The sequence below is a fragment of the Ciconia boyciana genome, chromosome 2 (assembly GCF_034638445.1).
Source record: "Ciconia boyciana chromosome 2, ASM3463844v1, whole genome shotgun sequence".
Lineage (NCBI taxonomy): Eukaryota > Metazoa > Chordata > Aves > Ciconiiformes > Ciconiidae > Ciconia > Ciconia boyciana.
Genome location: NC_132935.1, coordinates 26,414,443 through 26,441,917, shown reverse-complemented (window position 1 = coordinate 26,441,917; position 27,475 = coordinate 26,414,443). Strand labels below are relative to the sequence as shown.

At 42.3% G+C, this 27,475-nt stretch overlaps 1 protein-coding gene across 1 annotated transcript in view; it reads left to right on the top strand.

Annotated features, from left to right (window-relative positions):
- LOC140647506 (neural-cadherin-like) overlaps positions 1-27,475 on the top strand; it is a 59,919-nt gene that overhangs the window by 21,441 nt on the left and 11,003 nt on the right. Inside the window, exons 6-23 of the mRNA XM_072852182.1 lie at positions 2,987-3,236; positions 4,169-4,311; positions 4,660-4,832; positions 5,172-5,340; positions 6,576-6,746; positions 10,075-10,247; positions 10,373-10,540; positions 11,125-11,374; positions 14,073-14,200; positions 15,390-15,576; positions 15,736-15,879; positions 17,623-17,906; positions 18,874-20,491; positions 22,397-22,490; positions 23,347-23,531; positions 24,151-24,383; positions 25,398-25,675; positions 27,130-27,344. Coding sequence (XP_072708283.1) covers positions 2,987-3,236; positions 4,169-4,311; positions 4,660-4,832; positions 5,172-5,340; positions 6,576-6,746; positions 10,075-10,247; positions 10,373-10,540; positions 11,125-11,374; positions 14,073-14,200; positions 15,390-15,576; positions 15,736-15,879; positions 17,623-17,906; positions 18,874-20,491; positions 22,397-22,490; positions 23,347-23,531; positions 24,151-24,383; positions 25,398-25,675; positions 27,130-27,344 — 4,863 coding nt within the window. The remainder of the gene's footprint in view (positions 1-2,986; positions 3,237-4,168; positions 4,312-4,659; positions 4,833-5,171; positions 5,341-6,575; positions 6,747-10,074; positions 10,248-10,372; positions 10,541-11,124; positions 11,375-14,072; positions 14,201-15,389; positions 15,577-15,735; positions 15,880-17,622; positions 17,907-18,873; positions 20,492-22,396; positions 22,491-23,346; positions 23,532-24,150; positions 24,384-25,397; positions 25,676-27,129; positions 27,345-27,475) is intronic.

The window sequence follows — 27,475 nt, the reverse complement described above, 5'->3', positions numbered from 1 at the left end:
CATGGATGATGCTGCACCTCTTGTCTCAGTCTTCGGAGTCCAACAGACAAGGAACAAAAGTCCATTCTCCAACCTATTTTACTGGTGTCAGTTAAATGCCTTCAAAGATGTCTCGAGATCTGACGTAGTCTGTCGTGATGTGATACACGCCACAGATTCTGCCTAAAACTGGGAGAACGCTTACAGTCTCACTGTCAGTATTCAAACTGAAAGTAGGGGCAGGTACTGGGGTAGTAACAGGAACACAGGCTGAGACCTCAGGGGGTTTATGAACCGTGTGAGAAGTGGGTAAGTGCCAAGGCAAGACCTAGAAAAAATTTACGTGTCTAAGATGTGTCTTTTGAAGACAACAATGTGAATTTCCTGAATTTGAAGCTGAACGCCTGCAGGTTGCAGTGATGATAAGAAGCTTAGCTTCCCTTGCATAGCCACATGCTGATAAGAGGGCTGCAGGGACTGCTTTCTCTAAACACTTACCAAGAGAGTTCAGAGCTTGCTGTAGCTCATTTTTTGGTTTAATGGCTCTTGGGAAGAAATAAGTTGATCAGAATGATCAATGCCTAAAATTCCTAAGCATTTGATTTTCCTTAAAGAGATGTATGCTCTTCTCTCTGGGAGACTTGTAAAGCTGATCAAAAGTCACGCAGTTTTGGGGAAAAGGCGTATGGCCTGTGTCCAAAGCAAGCACAACGGCAGAATGGCAAAGTTGTGCAATTGCATGCCGTTTGGTTGTCTTGCCATACGGGGTACATTTCAAGAGAAAGAGCCTTCTTAGAAAAGAAAACGCGATGTGGAAGCATAGCGACAGTCAGTGAAAACAGGTGGGTGGACACTCACTTGGTGTTGAAGGGCTGAGCAGCGTTGGTAGTGGCTGCAAGGAAGCCGTATGTGCAGTCTGTACCCTGTGCTGGATCAGTGCTGTGCCACTAACTCTGACTGCCAAAGCAAGTATCATCTCAGGGGAAAGAAAAAAAAAAGCAGCTCTTACCCTGGCTATAGTTCCCTGAAGGGTGGGATGTTGCAACCTCAGAATCTACCACAAACAAAAATAAATGCAAACTCAAGACAGCTTTTGCTGTTCTGTGGCTGACTGCGTTGCTATCGATGGCAGTGAAAAAGATGGTGTGATATATGCCATTTGTTAAAACTGTGGATGATGTAAATGTAGGTTTTAGTCATCAACCATTTTAATTTTAACACACTCAAAGTCTGGCTTGTACCATGTTTGTAGTGCTGATGCTACACTAGCTGAGGCAGTCTGTCTACTTAGTCATTATGGGCAGATTTATGCTCACTGCGTGTGCTTTAAGATGTCTGGATGCAAACAAGCTATGATCTGAAACGCATGGAGGGATGCTCTCAGCAGTGGTTAGCGTACCAGCTGCTGGTACGCCAGCAGAGCAAGGCTTAGACTTGTAGCTGGCAACTTTGTGCTAACATACTAGGCTTTGAGCTGGAGTTAGCTTGCACTAAGCTAGCTTAGAGCATGGGTAGAGCTAGCACTGACCTGTTTGTGGTTGCTATATGATCCTTGAAATACCTTTGCAATGCAGATCAGTTTGCACAATGGAATGAAATGGAAGGGGAATAGAATTCCCAGTTGCTTTTGGGAAGTAAGGCATGTCTTTGTCATGTACAAGTAAGTGTTATGTTCCCTATTTGCCAGAAACATCTGGGGAAAAAAAAGTGTAATTGTTAAGCACATAAAATGTATTTTTGTGAATGGTTACAATACCTTGGTAATGACTCTGCAGATTAAATCAGAACTTTTAAAATAAAATATGTTTTCACTTTCTGCATAGCTTTCAAAAACAGTATTTGACCACTAAATTTAAGTTTTAAGTCACTTTCATTTCAATCTTTCTTGGGTTTTTAATATATTTAGGTTGTCAGTACAGCAAGAGAGTAACTCTGAAGCCCTTGCTTCTGTAGTGTGTAACACACCCAAACATTTATTCACAGGATTTTGAGAGATGTTAAACAAAATGTTACAACCACCCTAAATGTCCTTTAAACCGAGATGAGTAACTTTCCCCAGGCAGAGGTAGTTGAGTTTTTTGCAACTAAGGAGCACAGCATTTCAGTGCACTTTTGGAAATCTTTCTCTTCCCCTTTGAGGAGAATTAACCCCTTTGAGTTAATAGTCTGATAGTGATGGGTCCTTGTTTTTTCATCTCATTTTTGGATGATGCTGTAGCTGTCTGCCAGGGTGTCCATGCACTGCCATCACTGTTCCACTTCCAAAAGGTTGTGTGCTACCGCAATGGCTGCGCCTGTATCCTCCTAGTAGAACAAGGAGTTTGTTTAATACCAGCATGGGTATGAGTGCAAGCCTCATTGTTTGGCTAGAAAAATGGCAGGGTAATTAAAGAGCTGAGCTCCTGCTCTTAAAAATCACTCTTGATACTATGTTGTGAGCTCTAGCTCTTTGTTCTGCTGATCTGCTGCTTGTGAGCAGATGGGACACCCAACATACTGAATAAACACTTGCTGGGGAGGAATGTTTAATCACTTTTTGTACCTTGAAGCACCAGGTAATTAAAAAGTACTTTAGCTGTAACGTAGCTGGGAGCTAATTAAATTTGAACGGCTTCCCTGGAGAGAGTGAGGACAAGGTTTATGACTGATAATGTTCTACCAACATGCATATTGATTGTGCGGTAATTACCAGTGTTGACTGCTATTTGTACAGAGCATGTACAATATGTTGTATAGTATTGGGATCACCGCTCTCTTGCAAGCCTGCCTTGCTGTGATCACTCAGGCTGGGTTGGAGGAAGGGAAGAGTTGTTTTGCTTTTTTACTCCCAGCCTCCTGATGAGTTCCCAGACTCTTACCACAAAAATAAGGCTTTTATGGATAAAACAGATTTAGGTGACGTCTGTTCTCAAAAAAAAAAAAAGTATCTGAAGTTGACTTGGTAGGAAATAGCATAACCAAACCTCTTCTGCAGCATGACCGTTCTGTTAAATGTGTTCTCTAATAGTGCTTGCAACAGACTGTGACTCTGGCTCCAACTCTGAGATCACTTACTTCATCCAGAGCACTGATTTTTCCATCACGCGTCACGGGGTCATCAATTCTAACCAGAGGCTGAACTTTGAGAGAGCAAACCATATGTATGAGTTTGTGGTGATAGCTGTCGATAAAGGACATCCCCCTCGGACAGGGACAGCATCTGTGCGGATTCGAATGGCCAACGTGAATGATGAGGCTCCTGTCTTCTCCCAGCCCGTGTAAGCCACCTTGAATGCCTGCCTTGGTTTTCACAGATGCTGTTCATATGTGTAACCTTAATAACGCTTGGCTAAATGGTAGCTTGTTGTTTTGTGCAACTATAAGTACCAGTGAAATCGAGGGGTAATTTGTCTGAAGAAAGGCTTTAGAAGTTGGCCTTTCATTTCTAGATTATATCAAAAAAATACACCAGTTGTGATACCAGCATATTGACTTTATATTTATAGAGAGAGTACAGAATGATTAAAAGACCTAACTCTATGGGGAATGATTTTGACTGTGTTGACTTCTAGGTCTTAAAGTGATTGTCCATGTATAAATATATGACAGATAAAGATGGTAGTTAACAAACATTAAAACTTAATTTTATCATCAGCAGATTGTATTATAAGCTAATTTCATGAGGTCCTGCTTGTTTAAAATGCCTTCTTTCCTTTCCTGAATGAATACGATTTCTATTTTTTGCACCAATTTAAAGTATGGACATGTTTTAAATACAAAACGTACATACATTTATTTACAAAATGAAATACTGTTTTACATTCATCTCTGTAGTATCTGATGCTTTCCATTAGCATATAGGGACATAAGAAACACTGCATGACAGATACTAGTCCTTTTTCTCATCTCTAGGAGACAAGTGATCCTGGTTTGCAGTGCAATGTAGTATGGTGCATATTGATATCTTCCAAAATATCCTTGGAAATTACGTATACCAAAAATGCAGGATTACAATCCTAAAATACATACCCTATGCCAAACAAAGATGATCAAAGTCTCGTCTTAAACTGATTAAATATTCCATTATTGCATGCCCAAAGCTTTAAAAAAATTACATTCATAATGAATTTAAAATCCTTGGCTGATGGTTAACATGGTGATGGTTATTCTGATACTGAATGTGCTGCCATTGCTCCCTTATGTGCATCAGGTACAGAACCTTCCTTTCAGAAGATGCTGGTCCCAGCACCCTAGTGGCTACTGTTCGGGCAGAGGACCCTGATGGAGATGGGCTGCTATATCTAATTACAGGAGGCAATGAGGAGGGCAACTTTGAACTGGATAGTCAGAAAGGTAAGGAAAGAGAACACAGTTATTTACTGTCTAATCTATATTGACTCTGCTTCACCCATGTGTCAAAAATCATAAGAAAGAACCATATTTATATAATCTGCAGATGGGGATGCTTTTTAACAATGAGAATTAGCTCTTTAATATGATGGCCTTTCTCCAAATATCAACCAAAACTTGGGATCCTTGTCCAAGGACTGTGCGGTCTAAGATGACTGATTCCTATGCTTTGCAAGCAAAATACAAACTGAACCAACAATACAGTGGCAGAGAAATGTGGTGCTCACTTGATTTTTTTGTTTATTTGTTTACACAGTAAAATAAAATGACACTTTATGCTTCCAAATTTAGGTATCATTAAGCTCCGCAGAAACCCACCGCCCAACCTGAAAGGGCCACAATACACGCTCAACATCACTGCGATAGATGACAATGCTTCTGGGGGACCCACCCCTCTCAGCAGTTTTGCTGAGGTTATTGTAGGAGTTAACGACATTAATAACAACAAGCCTGTCTTCAGAGAGGTAAGATGTCTTTCTGCAGATATTCTTTTCCCATCCATAACTGGGGTTATAGACTCCTCTTGGCTATTGGTGATTGCCGGCAGGCTGAAGGAACTGTGTTTGCAGGGCAGAGTGAATCTGTAAGTGAACACGCAGCCAGCTTTCCTCATAATTAAAGTGTAAAGTCTTCATTCTCCTTTTCTCCTTCCTCTCCCTTAGAGTTTGATTTCTTTGTGAGTATAAGTAACAGAATGATTTTCTTCTGAGTTCTCACATATGCTGGAAAAAATATTGACACTGTGCAGCAATTCATGTGGCTCTGTGTAATATATGGAGTTGGATGTTTGGGTGTATTTTTAGTGCACTTACTACAGTGACAGCACCTGGGTTCTGGAGAATCAGCCTCCAGGCACGTATGTGCTACAGGTAGAAGCCTATGATGCAGACCTCGGCGTCAACGGAGAGGTGAAGTATGGGCTCATGCACCGAGACGGAGCTTCCCTAGGCTTCAGCATTGACCCAGACACAGGTCAGTAGCTTTCAGGTTACTGAGATGAAATGAAAATGCTGTTGTATTGTAAAGAGAATGCCACTGTATGAGTGGGTCCATGTGGGCTCATGCTTTAACGGTGCAACTGCAGGGTTAGCTGTAAGAGCTTATAGAATAAACACGGGAAAAAGTTCAGAGTGTATGGATAGCTGTGCACATAGATTAAATTAAGATTATAGTGATTTAAATGACAAATTAAGTAGGGAAACAAACCCCAGTTCAAAAAGAAGATAAAAAGCTATTCTGTGTCAGTTAACTTTCTACTGGGTCAAGTGTAGCTATAAAAATGCAGAGCAGAAAGTGTGACTCTAACAGCTTGAGTTTGTTCTTCCCTTCGATGTGGCCACGGTTTATTTCTCATCTCGTGCACAAACAGGAGGTCCAGCGTAGTGCGTGTAGAGCCAAACCCTCGTACCAGAACAGGGCAGTGATGGACAGTCTTGATGCATTTCACATGAAGAAGTTATAAAAGTTGTTGATGTTTCTATAGTCAAAACAGTAAAATGGGCTATTTGCATGTCGAGGACTGTGCAGGAGACTGGAAGGGCCTACAACAGAGCAGCAGAATCCTGGTCCCTAGCATAGTAGAGACATAGGTCTGGAAGTGGCCTCAAGCAGGCCAGTTTAAAGTCTCCCAACCAGAAGAAAAGATCAGAGACAGGGAGAGGCTTGGTTAGTAGAGAGGAAAAACTGAAGATTTGGAGAAAATTGTTGAATTTATTATCTGAGCTATGTGATTCTACCCAATTTTAATCTGTTCAATGAGGCAGTCTTCAGCTCCTGTAGTAGACATGACTTTGGTCACACTGTGGTGCGCCTCTTCCCCAAAGTAATAATGAGCTGTCTTTGAAATATTCAGTTACTTGGACTGTCAGTGGCGTAAACCTAAGAGAGGCCTCTCGATGAGGAGGAGAAAGTCCTTCTGGGCTCCATGAGGAGTGAGAGAACAAGGTACTCGGACCGAAGCTCCTTATCAAGGCAGCAGGAGGGAAAGCTGTTGACTGCTGGCAGTGTGTGACATGAGGAGAGGAGAGACAGGGGAACTGGAGTTGGTCTTGCCCAAGACACGTGTTGCAGGGTCGGTGTGGATTAAGCTTGATGGTTGTGCTGCGTGTGGTCAGAGCTTCCTCTTGTGCAGGAGATGTGCAGGTCCCTTTCTGCAAATTCAGTCCCAAGGCTGTGACAAGCAGAACAGGAGGTGTCTGTGTTCCCAGGAGTCATCACAACCACGCAGAGTTTTGACCGGGAGAAGCAGAGGGAGTATACGCTGTCTGTTACTGCTACCGACCAGGCACAGGAACCGCTGATCGGCGTGTGTCAGATCACCGTCCTTATTGCTGACGTCAATGACAACGATCCCAAGTTTGAGAATAGTCGCTATCAGTGTGAGTGTTTCTTAACTACCTGTCCCAGTACTGCAACATGAACCTGGTTAGTAGTTCCTTATAACAGTGGTCAGTTTTTTAGGTGACCAGTCTTCCTTTGCTGCCCACTAAGCCAGTTACCGCTTAATCCATCGTCAGTGGAAACGCAGAATTGATCAGTCCTCTTTATTCATTGCAATACTCTTAAAACATTGACAGATTTCACTCCTACAGATGAGGCAGATCTGATCCCTGCCCTTTGCAGCTTTTCCTTGCCCAGTTTTTCTGCACACTGAATTTTTATTCAATGTCCCAAAACAAAACATGGCATCCTAGCTAGGAATTCATCAACCCTGATTAGAAGAGCAATTGTCATCTGTGTCTCTTTAACACAGCACCTCTGTTCGAATAGGCTGGAGTGGTATTTATCTCTTGTCAAACAGCCTGAAATCCTTGGCTTCTAGCCTGTGTTTGGCTGGGAGCCCTGATGCCTCCTGTAACTGTGCTGCTGAGCTAGCTTTTCCCGTTTGCCCTGGTGCCATTCCCTTTTTCATCCTCACATGACATGCTTTTCATCAGTCTTTCATTTAATTTTACTTGATGCTTCTCCAGTAGAATCCTGTACTCTTGGGCCCTCTACATTTGATGTCGCCCACAAGTGACGAGCGTACTCCGTAGTTGCTGGACTAGAACAGGCCCTTCCTTGCGTAATTGCCTCAAAATGGCAAAAAATGGTTGATGATGCATGTGACAACAATTCCATTTTGGAGATGTTTTGCCAGTTCTACGGAAATGTCATGTAGGGCAAAGCAGTGACCAATGCCTTATTAATGAAGATGGCTCACAAGTAAGTCATCTTCAGCATCACAGAGGCCAGCATTTCAGCAGGATTCAGAAAGAGGTTGGATGCTTGCATGGCAGGATTTTAACAAGGAGGAGGAGTGACCTGCTAGGAAATATTCTAAATATACTTCCATAACTTCAGAATTATGCACAAGGACAGAAAGAAAATTGTGTTGCACATTTTAGAGTGTCTTATAGCAACTAATTCCAAGTGCCCAATTGGTTAAAATGTGCAGATTGGGAATAGCCATTTCTGCATTCCTACCAGTGGTTTCTGCAAACCTGTCCAAAGCAGCGCTGAGAAATCAGGTGGGAGTGATCTCACTGGAGAGAAATATTTTCAGACAGAGCAGAGAAGTCCTTGAGGTAAAGGTAATGTTTGTGCAAAGATGAACAAAACCTACTCTACTCTACCTTCAAACATGTCCTTCAGGTGAAACTGCCCGGGATTATTTTTTTCAAAAGCCGTGAAGTTGAGAGGTTGCATTTAGTAATTATGGTGACTTCGGCACTTCTGAGGAACGGGCAGATATTTTTCTTTTTTCACGAACACAGGGTACCAGCAAAGGTCCTGAAGCAAAGGCAGCCCTTTGAGATGGGGAAACTGCAGATAATGAGGCCATTTTATGCATAGCACTTTTCCAGCATCTATACATAACTAATCAATGTTTGTACGTCACAGAATTAAAAATAGCTTCTTCTCTAACAAGATCAAATGCCATTAGTCATGGGTTTCTATTCTTCCTGGAAACTGCTGGTTCTTTATTCCTCTGCACTAGGATGTTGGTCAAATCCCTGATTTAAGCCATGCATCTTATCATCTGCCTGCAAAACAGACATTAAAGAAATTCTTAACTCCATGCAGTAGGGATGGTATAGTAAGTGTTAGAGTTATGCCAGCAGCAAGCAGAAGTACATGAAATGAGAGAGTACAGCCCTTCCAAGTAATTTTGTATTTTTTCTTACAATGTGATTTAACAGGATTTGACTATAAAAGCATAAATTTAAACACAAAAAAGGATATTTTACAGTGTTTCTTAGCAATAAATTTCATTTTCATTAATCTATTTTAGTGGCTCTAGAGCTACTAGAGCTTTAGAAATCTCTTGTGAGCGTAGCTTTGGCTGTTACTGACATAACAGGGACATGAATCCTAGGCCAATTAAATGTCCTGGGGGATGAGGGAAGCTAATTAAAGCTCAAATTGTTGTTTGTGGAGCAAGTGGTTGTAGCGGTTTAAGGTTTTACTGCCCCGCTGCCACAGACTGTAAATATTAAGGGAGAAAACCACACCAGAAAACATGACCACTCCAGTTTATACATAGTATGCAATTCTGATTGTCCCACCTCAAAAATGTGAGAGGAGACGCGTACAAGGGAGATCAAAGATATGAAACGGTTTCTGAACAAGAAGTGATTAAATAGACTGACTGGGTTGTGTAAACCTAACTGCGACAGCCTTCCCAGTGCCAGGGCCATTTCAATACACTGAGCTGATGGAGTCTTAGTGCATGGATATGGCTCAAAAACACGATCAGGCAAGCACCCATGGCTACTTGGAGGAGGAATTGGGACTGGATGGCTGAGGATGGAGGGAAGAGCAGGACCAAAGTCAGATCAGAGCAGTCTAAAGACTGGGGTGTGGAAGAAAGGCAGCCGGCAGAGATGCGATAGCTTTATATAAAATTGTGCCTCACAGAGAGGAGGGGAGTAGGAAATGACTGTTCATGATTTCTCATCATTTTATTGGTGTCCCTGCCAGGAATCAGGCTTTAGGAAGACAAAATGAATTACTTTTCCGTGCAATGGGTACTTCAGCTGTGTGACTCTTTGACAGCAGATTTTTAGATTATGGTTATAAAAGCAGGTTCAAAGAAGAATTGGTCTGTCTAGGACTATGGGCACAAAGACATGACCTCTGTCTCAGGTGGATTGCTGGGAACAGGGAGTGAGACCTAAGGAAAGGGGCACATATAAAATGATCATTGCCCTTGCCCTGGGCAGCTTCTCCAAAATGCTGGGGTGTGGGGGGCATCTTCACTATGACCTGAGTCTTCATGCTTTGCGATAACCCACTGCCTCCCACTGGCAATGCTGCTGCTGCCACTCGCATTCAGGATTAATTCAATTCACACAGGATTCCTTTTGATGCCAACCTGCTTTTATCAGCAGCTGAGCCCAGCAGCCTGGGCTGTGATCTGAAGCAGTGGGCGTGCGGGCAGCCGCAGGGTTTGCCAGCGCTGCCGTGGAGAGGCACAAGTGCTGGCAGTAAACCTGCTTCACCAGCAGCTCGCTTAATAACCCAGCGTGTCAGGGGAAAGGGAAGGGGAAGCTAAAAGAGGACTATAGACACTCCATTAGCGATGACACTTTATAACCTGCCTCATTACAGAAACATTTAATCTCCCATGAAGGGGACTATGAGGTTTTACAGGAGTATTTCTATTACACACAGCCTGGTAAACCAGAGCAAGAACCTGCTGACACCACCTTTGTCTTTTCAAAGACTTCCTCAGTGAAGACACTCCAGTGGGGATGAGTTTCCTCCGTGTTGCAGCTCATGACAGTGACCAAGGTGTGAATGCTGCTGTCACATACTCAATGTTAGAGCATCAACTGGAATACTTCCAGATCAACCCCAGCACAGGCTGGGTATACGTAAACCGCCTGCTATCCCAGGTAATGTGACTCTGCTTGGAAGAAAGCAACCTCCAACCCCTCAAATCCATTGTAGAGGGTTAATTGCAATCTCTTGATTTGTACAAAATGGTTTGCAAATGTCATCGATCTCCTTCGTTTCATAGACAACGCACATTAGTCGCTATGTTGTAGCGACGGATGGAGGGAACAGAAGCAGCACTGTGGAGCTGACGGTAACAGTCACTAATGCACTCAGCCAGCCACCCCGGTGGGAGCAGAGCAGATACTGGGTAACCATCCCCGAAAACACCATTCGTGACACCAAGATAGTGGTATGTTAAAAGTGCAATTACTTCCCTCCATCTTCTTTTCATTTCAACTTCTTCCTCTGTTGTGCTCTGTCTCCATCTCAAAAGTACGTGGATGCCCACCCTGCAACCTTACTGCATTGTGCTGTCTGTACGACTTATTCCTTAAGGATAGTCTCTTCCGTAAATTGCCAGATAATTCCTGCCTTCCTCCTCCTGCATGTAATATCCAAGCACTTGCAAACAATTTAGGTTTTGTCTGTAGCTTGCCTGGTAAAATGTCCCACTCAGTGGAGAAACAGTCTCTTTTTGGATTGCTTTTGTATTGGAAGGAGGAGAGAGGAGGGATTTCCTTTAGCCAGTGATGCAGTTCTTGCTTGGCATATATACAGGCAGGTAAATTTACTGCTGATTAAAGACCTGCATGAAACCTAAATGTTGTAAAATGAAACTCAGCTCTGTAAACTGTTTCTCTTTTGTCCAAGTCATACAGGTATGTATGTTCTTGGAGAACGTATATGCATGTATGTTCTTGCCATCAAACTGAACATTTAACACTTGCAACCCTGTGCTTCATGAACATATGTGGTGGCTCTTTTCTTCTTCAGACCATCAAAGCCACATCCCCTCTTGGTGATCCCAGGGTTACGTATAATCTGGAGGAGGGTCAAGTTCCAGAGACTAATATGCCAGTTCGTTTCTATCTGAAGCCAAACAGAGCTGATGGATCTGCTTCTCTTCTAATCGCTGAACCACTTGACTTTGAGACAACTAAGTTTTTCACCCTGACAGTCCGGGCACAAAATGTAGCAATGACCCCTTTAGCTTCCTTTACCACTGTTTGTGTGAATGTAACAGGTAAGCTTTGCTGCTGTTAGAACAGCTCAATATTCTTGTTATTTTTAGTGTAACACCATGAGTTACGGTAACACCTGTGAAATGCCAAGACACCTAAGAATGCTTTGTATGTTTCTATACTGTAAAAGGAAGTTGTGTAGTCATTAAAAAGGTCTGTCTGAGACAATTGCTAAGTGTAACTATAAAATGTGAAAATGTGATAATGCAAAAATGGGCTGTGCGAATGTTTACACAACACTAGTGCCTGCTTTTATAAGCGTAGTTGCAAAGATTTTCTTTTGATAGGAGGAAAAAATCTAGTAAATGTCCCCAAGCTATTGAAAGGAGACAAGTATTACTAGAAATGTTCTGTGCTATAGAAAGAGAAACAGCTCAGATAGATATCAGACAGAAACCCAATCTGTTTAGGGGTTGTTGTTACATTTGGAATTTTCTATTTAACATTGAGGTTAAAACTGTAGAAATGAAAATGCAAGGGTCCTGACAATGGGTACAGTTTTCAAAGATTTGATCTAACCCTCCTTATAGTGGGATCTTTTTGTAAGGCTCTACTATAGATCCACACAAAACTATAAATCTGATTTTAATCCCTGCTTTTTGAAGCATTAGTGGAGTTACTTTTGATATGTAGTCATTTAGATGAAAATATGAATCAGTGAATAATATAAGAAATAAGCAAAAACATTTGTCTTGCTCACCACCATGGAAATGAGACACCTAAGTGGCAATCTGAATGGGAATCCAACTTCCCTGCTTCACGTTATCACAGCATTGTCCTGTCTTCCACAGTCCACCAATGCAAAAACCCTTCAGGTCTGTAGGGCAAGAGTGCTTCAAGTCAGGGTCTGAGCCTCACTGTAGATTATGGACCCTGTCCCAAAAGATTTTTCCTATAGTGCAGTTATTGGTATCAGAATTTGGCAGAAACTTCATTTTACTCACAAGCAAAAATCCTTCTCCAATAACTTAATATTTCACACAAAAAAGGGTTCACACACACACGTGTATGCATTAGTGAGCGAAAAAAGCAAGTTAAATGCCTTTAAGAGAGAAATAACCACCAGAAATTTTCATATGCAGAATTGTCCTTTATTTATGCACAAGCACATAGAAAAGGAAGTCTTTTATAGCATCTTATTTTCCTTACCTTGTTCAGTGAATGTGATGAACTTATCTCTAACAAGACATATTCTGTTCTATAAAATATGAAAAAAAAGCCTGTTAGAAAAGAAGTTTTCACAGACGATTATGCATATAAGAGAGAAAGAAAATTAGGATTTATGGGAGCCCACACCGACAATTTAAAAAAAAGAAGTAATTTAAGAGATTGGTCTTGCAAATAGTTATGTGTCAAAATCAATGGAGTCATGTGGCAGTAGTAAAACTAAATGTGTGCTTAAGGGTTTGCAGAATGAGATATTAAGACTTTTGTCTGCTCTTCATAAAGACAGATGGATCCGAGGAACTGTCATTACAGCTCCTCTGTTTTGGCACTGTGCCACAACACAGGAAAATGACTTTCTTAAAATGTGGCTGTTAAACTGTGAAAGGTGCAAAAAGATGTAGGGGACTATGCAGCATTTCTGAGTTTAGTTGTCTTACAGACAAAGAGGAACACCGGACTGATTTGTCATGGGCTGAGCAGGAGGACGTGATTCCAGAGCCGTTTAAACAGATCTGGGTCAGTGCTGCCATAGTTCTCCTGCCTGTCCCTTGTGCTCACCTGGTCCTACACAGCAGTTTTAGGGAGAAAATGTGTCAGAAACTGGCCTTTCAAAACACTGGACATACTTTTTCCAGTTTAGGTCTCTACAGGGGTCAAGCAAGGAACACAAGCAAGACCAGCACTGATATAAGCTTAACGTGGCTTTGCCTTGTGCCTAATCTGACCTGACTGCAGATGACCGCTACCGGGGCAGCCCTTCCTCTCCTTCACCGGCACAATCCCACCATGTCCCTTGTGTTGGACCTGGCATCACACAGCTGCAGAGCATGTCAGATCACAGCTAATCCTTTTCTCTCCAGAAGGCCAGTCTCTCTCAGAGCAACAACATGAGCACTGTCGACACGAGGCCATGTGATCCAGCTCATGGGAAGGGGGATCTCACAGCTTAGAGCAGGATGACAAGAGTGGGAAGATCAGCATGCTTCCTTTGGACATTGGCCAGTAGTTAGATGAGGGGAGGCTAATGTGCAACTGCATCCTAAATAATCGTTAGGTCCTACAGCCTACCATAACTCTGGTTATACTGCCCTGAAAACCCAGGAAAGACTGTTTTACACACGTTCTTTGTCAAGTCTATAGACTCTGTAATTTTAATTTCCATTGTATGTTAATCAGCCCTTAATAAAATGTTGAAATTAACTACTGCTGTAGATAACCAGCTCTTTACAGACTGTGGCTGAAAGGCCTCCTGGTCCTGGCATTCATGGACTTACTATAAGAAGATCGCTGGTCAAATCATTAGCTAGTATTTTAGCTGAGATTAGGCCACTGTCTCCCAGAAACTGCTCAATGTCTATAAAATGCCTCCTGACAGCTGCCATGAAAATGGGAAGACCCAAAGCAGTATTGCTTCTTACTATGAACAATGTGAGTTCTTTCTCCAAGGAAAATTATGACTGTGGAAAAAAATACAGCAAAAAAAAAAGACTTCAAACATTTTCTCACCATGGTCCCCATCACCTCCTTTTGCAGATGTTAATGATAATGTTCCGTTCTTCATGTCTTCGAACTACGAGGTGTCTGTGCCAGAAGGAGCTGATGTTGGCAAATCTGTGGTTCAGGTGTTAGCTACAGACTTGGATTCTGGCCTACATGGAGAGGTTTGACCTTACATCCAATTCTTTTCCTCCCAATAGGCAAGTTCTAGTATTGTAATTAGTGAGAGCGCACAGACAGCAGATGACAGGGTAATGAGCCACAAACACTTCTTACAGCACTTGTCAAGCATTTGTCTAGCATATGCCTGATGTGCTTAATATGGGATGCAGGCAGAGAAGATGCTGTTCACAGTCTTGGGATCCTGCATCATAGCAGCTCGTCCTGATCCAGCAACCGTGACAAAGTAGTGCTGTGTGATTCTCAGGGTTGCTCCCATGACAAGACAAGTGGAGGTGGCTGCAGAACATGTTTCCAAACTCTTGCCTCTTCATCTCATTATTTAATGGACCATCAGTGATTATGATCAGTTAAACACGGCCATTTAAATATGGTCAATTAAATAACATTTAATTTCACCATCATTGGTCAAATGGTTGGTCAAACCAACATTTGACCATCATTGTCATAATGACCCAACCCTAAGAAACAGCAGTGTTATGAAGGAAACTGCTCGTTTTCTGCGCATTTTCCTGAGCCTTTTCCAAAAATCCTACTAGCTCTTCTGGGACGGAACTCTGACTAGTAGAGATCTGCTGTTCTGTAACTGTCATTTTGCAACTTCTGAACAGCAGCCTTTGTGGTAGAATTGCCTGGCGGTGCTCTGGGCATGACTTGGGGGTGGGGGTGGAAATGTTTTTTTCAGAGAAGGAAGCCAAACCTTTGTTAAAGGGAAAAAAGTGGATAGCCTTCATCAGTGGAGGTTTTCATTTGTTCAGTCCTGTTGAACAGGACCCAAACTCTCATTTAGTCCCATTTTTTTTGAGATCAGAAGCACAGTGGGTTTCTAGAAGCTGGGGAGACAGCAGGGAAGATGTCATTCCATACATTCTCTGTCCTTCTGTTATTCATGATCTTTCTTAACTGCTCCTGCTGGCCACTGTTGGAGATTAGATACTGGGCTTGATGGGCCTTGATATCACTGGTACAGATGTTCTGTGTGAGAATTCTGTTTTTTTATATCAAAATGGGCAAAAGACTTAGAAAAATTATGTCCAGATGAACTGTTTTTCCTCGGAGTGTTGCTACTTTGCAGACAGACTCAGGAGGCTACTGGGGAAGGGGAAGGTCACAGCACTTGGACATTCAAATGAAAGTGGAAAATGCAATGTCTCTTAACTATTTCCTTTTTAGGTTCACTACTTAATATTGAAAGATGCTAGTGAGGATTACCAGTTCTTCACCATTGAGCCTGAGACAGGAATTATTTCCACCCATGCATCTTTTGACAGAGAGAAAAGAGCCTCTTACTTGATTGAAGTTCAGTCTCAGGACTCTTCAGACTCTGCTAGACCTGGTGTTCATGGGCAGCCCAACACAGGTAAAGCTAGTAATGAATTATATATTGGGTAAAAGATATCAGAGATTTGGTTCCTTAACTTTTCTAGACTTGGGGGGTATGTGAGCTGTCTGGAATACAACAAGGTATTCCACCTCTGCCATTTCTAGTCTGCATGTTCGTCTTGCATCTCCTTCTTAGACACAGCCTATGTAAGGATTTTTGTCAGTGATGTGAATGACAACGCTCCGGCATTTCCTCGGTCAGTGTATGAGGTCAGCATAGATGAGGACAGGGATGTTGGAAGTCCTGTTGTGACAGCAACAGCAGATGATGAAGATGAGGGTGAGTGGACCCTGCATGTCTTTCTAAGTCCTCTTAGTGTTACTATGTGTTTTGTGTAGGGGCAAACTTCCTTTATGGGCAAACAAATCTCTGCATTAGGAGATGATTAAGCATTTCAAGCATTTGTAAAAGTGAGGAGAGAAGTTCTGGGCACACAGGAGCATTTTCTTTTATTAGGTGCTCAGGTTCACAGTGCAAAGGTTAAGCTAGATGGCAATCTCTTTGGGGCAGAATGAAGTCACCTGGAGTCACAACCCTGCTGTAACTTCACAAGAGGTAACATAAAAACGCACACACTCCTGAGCATGTGCTTGCTTTGTGCTGTCCTGTGCTTTCCAGATCTCCCTGGGAGTCAGTTTTACTTATTACTATTGCAAGAAAACCAAACCTGTGTGCTTTTTGGTGAGTTAGGGGGTTGAATATGCTTGTGGAAGAATCTGACAAACAGTGGAAAATGTAGGATGACATGGCCAGAAATGGAGACAGGGAGAAGGCGGGAATAAGGCAGGAAAAAAGGGAAAGACAGACCTTCTTTTTGGGCTCACACTTACATCAGGTCCTGATGTGTGAAACTGCCCCTACAGTGTGGTGAGACCAAATGGGCTGAGCCAGTCCAACAGCATGCACCACCAGTCAGTTCCTGTCTTTGCTTCTGCTGCACTTTGCTGAGCTTTTTGCTCCTTTCATGAGGTTGTCCAGCTCAACTTGCTGGAGAAAAACAACCCCACAACCCCATTGAAAAAAAGAAGGCAAGCTGGTGTGTTGGTGACAGAGTCCAAAGGAGCACCAGAGGAACGTGTTGCTGGCAGCAGGTGGGATTTGACCGTTCCTTTCGGTGGCAGTGCTGTATGTAATGCCTGTGCCTCATAGTGCCCGTGATGGAGAAGTAAAGAGGCCATTTAAAACCGGCTGCTGCACTTCAGAGAATTTGCAAAAGCAAGTAGCAAGTGATGCTCAGATTCACGCTGCAAAGGCAGCCAAACTCTTCCATGCACTAATGTTGAGCACAACCTTTTCACTTTCTTGCCATCCATGTTGCTCTAGTCGTCTCATCCACAGTTGACTCACAACTCAAAATGCTGAATGTTCTTTCTACTCCTAGCAGTTCACCTATTTAATTTGGGAAATTACTTTCTATCCTGGAATGCGATGTCATGCATTTTTTCCTTTACAAATAAGTAAACATGAAGCACCAAACAATTTATTTTTTTTTTGTTCCTAAACATTTTGCAGCAATCAAACAACTGCTGTTGTACAGGTGGAATGTTCTTCTGAGATGAATTCTTGCTCAAAATAGAGGACTTCTGTAATATTTTAGCACCATCCAGTGGTTAAAAAAAAAAAAAGTAAAGGTATATTGGCATTTGAAATGGAAGGCTTAGGAAACATTGAGCAAAAATAGGTTCTAGTATTTTAATAGTATGTTACTTTTTTATGGCAAATGAATGCACAATAAATTAGAGGTACACAATTCCTTCATTATCAATAAACAGGTGCTTGTCTGTGACTGCAAATTATATTTGTAAATATAAATGCAGACCTAACTCCCAATCTACCATACACAAACCCTTCAAATTACATACATGGATCATTCTGTTTGTCGCTGTGTCTAATGTTTTATCTCCCACGCACACTGTAACAGTCGGGGCAAGTAATGTTTCTCTTGGATACGCGTCCACTGGGTATAGCTGGCCTGAGCATTCAGATAGTGGACAGGCAGTGATCATTTGCTTTCTCTTGTAGGTGCAAATGCCAAACTAAGGTATCAGATCACATCAGGAAATGTGAAAGGAGTTTTTGATGTGGAGCCTGAGGTTGGAACTGTCTTCATTGCACAGCCTCTGGATTATGAACAAGAACAACGTTATGAGCTGCAGCTTGTAGCTTCTGATGGAAAATGGGAAAACCACACTGTTATCATCATCAATGTTGTCAATAAGAATGATGAAGCACCAGTCTTCACTCAGAATGAATACCAGGGCAGTGTCTTGGAGGAGGTCACAGAGCTGCCTGTACTTGTCCTAAAGGTAAAGCAGTTTGCACAAAGCAACTTTTGTTCAGCTCGATCCTATCCATTCACACAAATCCAAAAAGATAGTTTCTTTAGGGTGGGTGAGCCCTGGTATTAGGATTTAGCTAGCAGCTTTCTGTAAAGAAGAGAATAAAGAAAGGCTGGTTGAATTTGCGTGATGGACTTGCTCCCTTGACCGGCATAAATAACGGTTGGACTTGATCTTAAGGGTCTTTTCCAACCTAAATGATTCTATGATTCTATCATTCTAAATGTTGAAAATATGATGGCTTTCCTTTAGAAAGCAGAGTTAGCATATTTGGAGTAACTGTGTAAGCATAGTGTGGTTGGCACGTGTACCTCATGCATTTAAGTCAGACTCTTTTGCTACATTTATACTACCAAATAAACATTACCAGGGATTGTTCTTTGACTCTGGAACTCGATCATCTTCATTGTTTTGTTGTTAGAGCAGTCCCTGGCATGACGACTGCTTGGTTGGCCCAACTAGCAGTCTCCCAAACAATCCCTGGATGCAAAGCAGGAGCTGGGCGTTCTCTCTGGCCTGTGCTGATAATCAGCTTGGATGTATGGCCACCCTGGTTTCGCAGCCTTCTGTTCACTGGAGAGAAACAGCCCCTGTTTGCCTTTGTATTCCAGCTCCAAAGAGTTTCACAAGAAACATTTGCTCAGCAGATCTGTTATTACTACCACTTGGTTTCTCCTGCAGTTATTTCCTCTTTCCAAAATATACTGGGAAGTAGAATATATTAGTCTGTCTAAAGGTGATCTTTTTGCTTCTCTAGGCTGTGCATGATGTTTATTGAAAGAGTGCTTGATCTGAATGACTCAAACCAATAGATGTTTGCTGTTAAAATGCATGCTATTTGTTTAGCCTGCACAATACCAAATGCCATCAATAAAAGAACAGTGATTTCCCTTTTTCTTTTACATAAACACTTACCTGCTGTGGCATGTTCCAGGTTTCTGCAACAGATCCTGACCAAGCGGCTGATCAAAATGCCATTAACTATTCCCTTCATGGACAGGGGGCCAGTAGTGAATTCAGCATCAATGAGAACACAGGCGAGATCAGTGCAAATAAAAGGTTAGACCGTGAGAAGCGATCAACGTGGCGCTTTCTTGTTCTTGCAACGGATGAGAGTGGAGAAGGACTGACTGGCTTTGCAGATGTGATCATAGAAGTGAGGGATGTGAATGACAATGCACCCCTTTTCCTCTGTGTGTTGGATGGCTGTTTCATGGGCCATGTCCCTGAGGATTCTCCAGCAGACACTCCTGTCATGGAAATGACAGCAGTGGACCTTGATGACCCAAAGGCTGGTATGAATGCTGTGCTAACATACAGCATCATTCGGAATGTCCAAAATGAAATTAATCTGAACTTGTTCTCAATTGACTCAGTTAGCGGCACCATCTATACAGTGCTCGGGTCCCTGGATCGGGAGAAGGAAGACAAGTACCTCGTAGTGGTTGAGGCCAGAGATGGAGGAGGGCTCACTGGGACAGGCACTGCCACTATTTTGGTGACTGATGTAAATGATCATGCTCCAGTCTTCCTGCAAAGGATCTACACAGCGTTTGTCTCTGAGAATGCGAGTATTAACACTGAAGTGGCAGTGGTGTCTGCTGTGGACAAAGATGAGGGAGAAAATGCCATGGTGACGTTCAGCATCCTTGATGGGGACAACGACCGCAAGTTCTCCATAGAGACAGATGAAGTCAACAACTGTGGGTTTATCCGGCTACGAAAGCGGATTGACTTTGAGAAGCCTCATGAGAGGGTGTTCAATTTGACTGTGAAAGCAGAGGACATGGATTTCTTCAGCATCGCTCACTGCGTGATCTATGTGGAGGACTCCAATGACCATGCTCCTGTCTTCTACCCCCAGTTCTATGAAGTGGCTGCACTGGAGGAAGATGCGCCAGTTGGCACCAAAGTTGTTCAGGTTTCTGCTGTTGACTTGGATTCTGGCCTGAACGGAAGGTTTTCTTTCCACCTGCTAAACAAGTCTGACCCAAGTGGCCAGTTCTCTGTGGCTAGTGATGGGTGGGTGATGGTTGCGGGACTGCTGGATCATGAGACAGTGACACAGTACCAGCTCATTGTCATTGCCACTGATATGGGGCAGCCCCCTCTGACTGGCAGTGCCACTGTTTTAGTGACTCTGCAGGACGTAAATGACAACGGGCCAGAGTTTGAGGCTCATTATAACCCAGTGATCTGGGAAAACACAGCTTCTCCACAGGTCATCCAAATGAACGAGACCTCTACATTGCTGTATGCTAAGGATCGAGACACTGCTGCTAACGGAGCACCTTTCTCCTTTCACCTTCTCAGTGATTTCAATAGTCTGACTGACTTCAACTTGCAGGACTTCCACAATGGAAGTGCCTTGCTCACCGCGCTGCGTACCTTTGACAGGGAAGTGCACAAGGTGTTCTACCTGCCCATCCTGATCACAGACAGCGGGATCCCGCCAATGAGCTCCACCAACACACTGACTGTGAATATCGGGGACCAAAATGACCACCCACATTCTGCTGGCTACCTGGAATGTCTCATTTACAGCTATGATGGTAAATCGCTCCCTGATGCTTGCTTCCAAGTGTGACAGTAAGGTCAAAGGAGCAGCTGTGAGATTCACAGGAGGACTCTGTCCTGTTCCACATAAGCTAAGATCTTAGTAGAGGTGCTACTGAAGTTTGCTTAAGCCCCACCAGAGAGCAGTAGGTATGTAGGGCAGGACTCTGGGCCACTTGCTTTGTGGAAGAAACTGAGCCAGCCTTGAAGGAAGAGCATAGCTGGCTGCTATTCTATGCATGTTTCTATCAAACTTGAGTAATGGTCTCTTGCTTTCAGATGCAATTTTCCAGCAGCATTAACATTTCAGGGGGAAAAAAATTTTAAAAATTCATAGTGTTGCTGAGAAGTGATGAGTCTGAATGCTGAGAACCTTTTTCCTCCTCCTTAAACCTTTTTCTTCCTCCAGACTGAATTCAGTTTTAGTGAATACTCTTAAGCTGAACTCATATTTAAACTGCATGAGACATTCATATAAGCCTTCAGCTGACAAATGCTGTTATGGGGGAATTTTCTGTGACTGTTGGCTGCAGGCACTGCGAGAGAAGCCACCTTTCCCTTCTTGCTTTGACAATTAGCTAGCAGTTCTCTTGTGATCCAGGGTCCCCTCATAATAAGCCCAACAACAAAATAAACCACACAGGTAAAAAGATTTTGGGATGCTTGCATCCATGTAGGCTCAGGTTATTCCTTCGTCTTCTACTCTGCTGTGTATCCTGTGGTTTGATAGCACATTAAATAGATTGTCTATTGTGGGCACACTAGAAACTACTTCTGTGTAGATGCTGTTGACCATTTATTTGTACTGAAATGTTGTTCTGCCTGTTGTGTGCTCACTCTGAAGTTCAGCTTACTGTAAAGTTTAAACCAAGTCTGGTTGCTATTTGCTGAGAAACTCTGCTTGTAGCCTAAGTACCCGATCTTTCCATTAAGCCTGAATTCCCTTTTCTAGAATTTCCCTTGAATTCTGAATTCAAGTCTTCAGATCTTTGGTTATTTAAAATATTAAGGAGAGACAGAATGAGAAGGCTACTATCATGTTGTATGTTATATTCATATAATGTGGGAGTCAAACACCAGGGCATCCTGTATACTGTCTCCTGCAAAATATCCAATGAATGTTGCCACAGTTGCAGGAGACGTACAGTTTTCTCTCCTTTTTGCATGCAGTCCCTCAGTTGTCAGGGTTTGTGCTGTTCCCTTTCACAAGGTGAATTCCCACATTTTTTCCTCTTCTTTGTGTATCCTTGATTCTTGGTAGATATATGAATTCAGATACCTGTGGATCTTTCCTTCAGAAATAGCTCTTGTAGAACAAAAAAAATACTAATTTGTGAGCTTTGCTGAGAGGATGCAAAACCAGCAGAACACATGCTGCTTTCCATCTCACCCCAAAGTCTCACCATCTACTCAAAATAAGCCTGGTTACTGTATTTTGGACATCCTCTCTATCTTGAAGCAATTTCCTCCAAATTGCTATTGTTTTTTGCCCTTTATAACCCAGTCAGCCTTTTGGTTGTTTATCCTGCCAAACCCCAATCCCTGTCTAAACCACTCTGTAAGTTGGTTGGATACTGCAGCCAAAAGAGTGAAAATGAGTAATTCTGATGTTGTTTCTGAATACCTCTTACATCTTTCCTCAGAGGTGGCTTGTCTTTTTTCCTTCTTGTCTGATTTTCATTGCAGCCACCTGTTGAATTAAATCTATGTAGCCATACAGCAAACACCTGATAAGCAGGACACCATGTGGTATTTGCAAACTGGTGCACATCTTCTCTCAGGAACCATCATAACTATTTTTGCAGAGGTTTTAGACTTAAGCCAGTAAAACTTTAATGGCCAACCTCTTTGTGTATGTGTGAGAGGTCTGACCGTGCCACTTATATGCTATGTTGTTTTAGGTATCCTCCCCACAACTGTACTGGGCCAGGTCCATGCCCCTGATGATGACGACTGGGATCGCAAAATCTACCAATTTGAAGGAAAAACATCAAGGTATTTGGAGAGAAAAACGGAAGTTGGGTGAAATGTATGGAAATCTTGCCCACACACAAAAACATAAAAAGTATTTAACCTGCCTATTTTTTGTAAACAAGTGTGCAAAAGCATTTTGTTGGTTAGACACTTGTGTGTAGCTCTCCAAAAGCCCTTCTGAGTGTGAGGCCACAGTAAATCACGCTGTATGCCAAACCAGTCCGCTTCCCGTTGCCTGATGGGCTAGAACACCATTTCAAATTCCTGTTCATAGTCATACCCATAATCAGTATCAGTGAGCCACTACAGAAAAAATACCCACTAACTTCCATCCTCCTTCCTCCATGCTCCTGGAGAGTCAGTGTTTCCATGTCACCACTGGTTTTAAGACCTTACTTGTATTGGATATGTTCACACCAACGTGTCTGGATTGTGACTGGGGTTGAGGTGTACGTGTGCCATTCGGAGGTTTTGACAGAGGTGTCACTCTCAATGAATGTATCTAAACTAGGAGTTTGCACTGTTTCCAAAGTTATGGTTATAGTAGCCTGAGTCTTTCTACACAGTTCCTATGGCACAGAAGCAGGAAGAAACCTTCTTGATATACCGGTGAAGAGTCATTAGGACCCAACAGAAGGCAATGTAAAAAAGTTCCATTCTGCCCTGTCCCTTCATGACACTGGTGAAGAGGTGTTAGGGCCAACAGAAAGCAATGTAAAAAAGTTCTGTTCTGCCCTGTCCCTTCATGAGGGAGCACATCTGCTTCCTTTGATAGCTTTCCCAAAATAAAGTGGATCAGAGAAACAGCAGTGATGATAATTGCTACTTAGCTTTTGAACTTCTCATAGCTTGTTCCTTGGCTTAACTCTTATTACAGGTACTTTATCCTTAATGATAACTCAGGTTTGCTGACTATTAAAGAAGGAACCCCACCAGGAACATACAACATAAGAGTCAGAGTCATTGATGGAGTCTGGCCAGATGTTGTCTCAACTGTAAAGGTTATAGTGAAGGAAATCAAAGATGATGGCCTCCATAATGCTGGTTCTATACGAATAAAAGGTAAGCAATGTGATGAAGTACGTTAGGATCATAATACTGAAATCTACCTCTTTACTGTTACTGCTGTGTTACTTAGAATTCTAATGCTCTTAAACATGAGATGAGAGTTAATAGTTTTCTAGGTAAGGATTTGAAAATGCATCTTTATTTGCATGGTCCTCTGACACTGCATGTGAAGGTGCATCTGTGGAGAAAAAAGACAGCAAGAAATGCTTGTCTGATGCAGAAGACAAAGATGCAAGATTTCTACACCAACTTTTTAACAAAACAGCAATTTATATTTCAGAAAAAACTTTATTTGAACAAGTGACTGCCTGAAATTCACCAAATTGTTTCAATCTTTGTGGAAAAGTAAAATCTTCTTAAACATGTTTCTGATTTAAAAGAATGAAAAAAAGAAATGAATAAGAGTCAAAAAGCTTGAGAACACAAACCCTGAGCAGAAACCAGCATGGAAAATTTCAGAGCCTAAAAATTAAAATACTCCTGAATTTGCAGTTGAGTGCATTTTCTGCACTCAACTGCAGTTGTTGAGTTAATGTTACTGTGTGGTGCTCCTCTCTTATTGCTACAGCAGTTGCAAGATATGCGTTTGTCAGGTTTTTAACTTTTATTACAGATATCACTCCAGAGGAGTTCATATCCCAATCCCCTGAAAAACAGAGTAAATACTACCAGATGAAGAAGCTGCTTTCAGAAATTATATCAGTCCAACTCGAAAACGTTCACATTTTCAGTGTATTAAATAGCGCAAGTCAAACCCAAGGGGTTGATGTTTGGTTTGCAGTTTATGGTCCACCCTATTATAAAGCAGAAAAACTTAACGGCAATGTAGCAGCCTCCAGAGCATGGGTAAGTATCCATAGTACGTATGAAACCACAGCATCTTCTCATTGTGTCTATTCAGATAATATCCATTGCCTAGTGAATGCACATATTTAGAATGACTGAGGGAGTAAAGTGTGAGAAAAATGGATCATTTTAATCAGTAAAGTCAAACAGTCCTTTAGCCCTTATATTAAATGTTTCAAATATGAATGTTTTAAAAGCCAGCCTATAAATACATATTAAGTCACCCAAACACAATGAGCTTTTAGGAAAGTGAACATGTTTTTCTATTGAAAAGACTGTTAAACTCTGTATAAAGGATGTCTTTGGCTGTTGCCTTTCTACACGGTGTCTTAATATTTTGACTTATAGTCTTCTACACAGAAGTGCTCTGTAGCTGAAACTCACAAACCAGTCAAAAGTTCCAACTTTCTGAGTTAAGAGGGCAATGCAGTAAAAAAAACATTGTCCAGTGGAAAACCAGGTTGGAAATGTGCGTTGACAATTTAGTAAAGCTCCTGCCCCTCTTGCAAAAAAAAGTTTTGATCTAAGTTAAATGACTCGCTCTGTTGGAAATGTGTCTGTTGGTACACAGAGGCTGAAATAAGAGTTATGTTTAGGATCAGTGCTGCAATACCAGCTCACTCTTGCCAGAAAAGGTATTTCTTCATTGCCCTGTCCACCCTTCCCAATGTTTTTAAGACAGAAGTCCAAATTAAAAATACCGATCAGATGCTATGTAAATAATCCATCACAACCATCAGAGATTTTAATTTATCCACTCAGCTTATGGTGAATATGACAATATTTTTGTCTTCTAAGTGTTTACTCGCACTATAATTGACTTATACCAAGGCTTTGGCCTTAACAGATGCGAGGCTGAGCTGCCTTTGGCTGGATAGAGTGAGGTGGATGTTGGAAGGAAGTGGCACAGCAACGACTTTTGAGAATAAATAAGACTTGGGCTTTTCATGGCTGTTGTTGTGAGCTTCCTCTCTGTGGAAAAGTCAGATGAATGCAACTAATTGTTCTCCACAGCTGGAAAACTTCTTGGGTATAAATATCACCCAGATTGGCATTGATGAATGCGTGACTGCAAACTGCACTCACAGCAGCGGATGCATCAGCAAGCATGAACAGAGTCATGTGCCAACAATAACCACAGCTGGAAGTGTTTCACTGGTGTCTGTGACAGTGCTGAGTCGTGCCCTGTGTGGCTGTGCAGCTCGGGAGAGTTCTCATCTCTCCTGCTCCTCATACCAGACAAACCCTTGTCTCAACGGTGGCACATGTGTGGATACTGATCTGGGCTACAGGTTGGTAAAGCTTTGTCTGGTGTGCAAACAAAATGCTTCTAGCTCAGTCTGTAAGGAGGAGGACTGGAAGCTTGGGGAGATGTCACTGTGTGTGTTCTCGCTGTGGCAGATCTGAGTTTTGTTACACTGCACGCATAGATCTTGCAAACAAATCTCTATTTTCAGGTAGATACTTAGGTTCATCATAGTCTCTGGGAAAACCTTGGCAAGTTTGCGGGCTGCGCTGGTTCCTTTAATGTCATCCTGCAAAATGCTCTTGTTTTGTGCAACCTACCTTAACGTTGTTAAACATTTAAATTATGACACTTATGTCACTTAGTAACCTCTTTCCCACATTCCTTGCATCATTTTTTCTCCAAAAATGACATCTCATAGACAAAAATAGCGTGAAGGTGAAAAAAATGATGGGACTATAGTAGCTCAGAATGAGCCTGGTCCCCTTCCAGAAGGCAAGCCTTAAGCATGTTTGCTTAAAAATGGTCATCCCAACATAGGAAAGCAGAAACAACTAGCCAGCCTCTTCTAAGATCCCTTGTTAGGGATGATAGGACTCAGAATGAAGCTGCAGAAGCCCTGGTCATAGTAAAGATCTGCGTCTGACATTGCTGCTCAGGTGTAATCAACTAGGGAAATTTTGCTGCCCAGAAACGCTTGGTAGGCTCTGCCACCTATCATTTGCTCAGCTCTGAGGCTTTTTTACTTCTGCTTCATTTTCAGCGCTTTTTTTGAGTGATCTTTTTCTGCATCCTACCCCTGTCACTCTGCTCTCATTAGGTCCTAGCAATCTATGGGAGGCGGAAACTAAGAAATAGGGGCCCAGCTGTTCTCCCTCCCTGTCCTCCTGCCCATTTCTGTTGCTCATTTCGCTTTCCCCTTACAGTTTTTGTTATTGTCATGCTGTGATTACTCTTTTCTACAGAGTCCCCAGAGTATTAAGGAAAGAACCCCAAGCGTCTATTTTTTATAGTGTAAAGGAAATAAACCAGTAAGTAGCTTGCAATAAGAGTTAAGTTATCAAGATCTATGACTGTCATCCCTTTTCTCACTTTTTCTGGCTGATATTACCTTCCCACACCCTTCCTTTGCTTTCCCTGCCAACATTATAAAGTCTTTAAACAAGCTCATAACTAAGCCTAGTGAAAAGTGGGTTTCTTATCTTTGCTGAAGAGATTAGAGGTTTTCAGGTGCTTTGCATATTACAACATCTCCATCATTTGTTCACAGAATTATTCCTGCATAGACATATTATCATTTAGAACTAAAGCTAAATTGTGTTTGTACAAACAAGTCAATAGGGAACACTTCACGAGGGGAGTTTTACTAGTGCTTAACCCTCACTATGGCCTAGGCAACATGGGCTCCTGTGTTTAAAGTGGAGAGTCCTGCTGTGGGAAGAGCCCTTCATGACTTCTGCTTGGATGGTGGATTTTTGCTTTTATTTATTTTTTTAATAGATGCAAATGTTCTGCAAATTTCCATGGACCAGACTGCCAGCAGACGAAACACAGCTTCAGAGGCCATGGTTATGCCTGGTTCCCCCCTCTTAAGCCTTGCTTTGAGAGCCGCATCTCCTTAGAGTTTATCACTGAAGTTGCCGATGGCCTTCTCTTGTACCATGGACCAGTGGCGCAAGGGCAGCCTGGAGAACGGGAAGATTTCATTGCATTAGGTTAGCAACTTAAACAGTTTGTTCTTTGTCTTTGTGTGAAGGTGAGATTCTACTTACAGTTGATAGGGGTTTTTTAAAAAAAAGGTTCAGAAAGTTACTTTTGGAGGAGAAGGAAAATGCAGAACAACTTG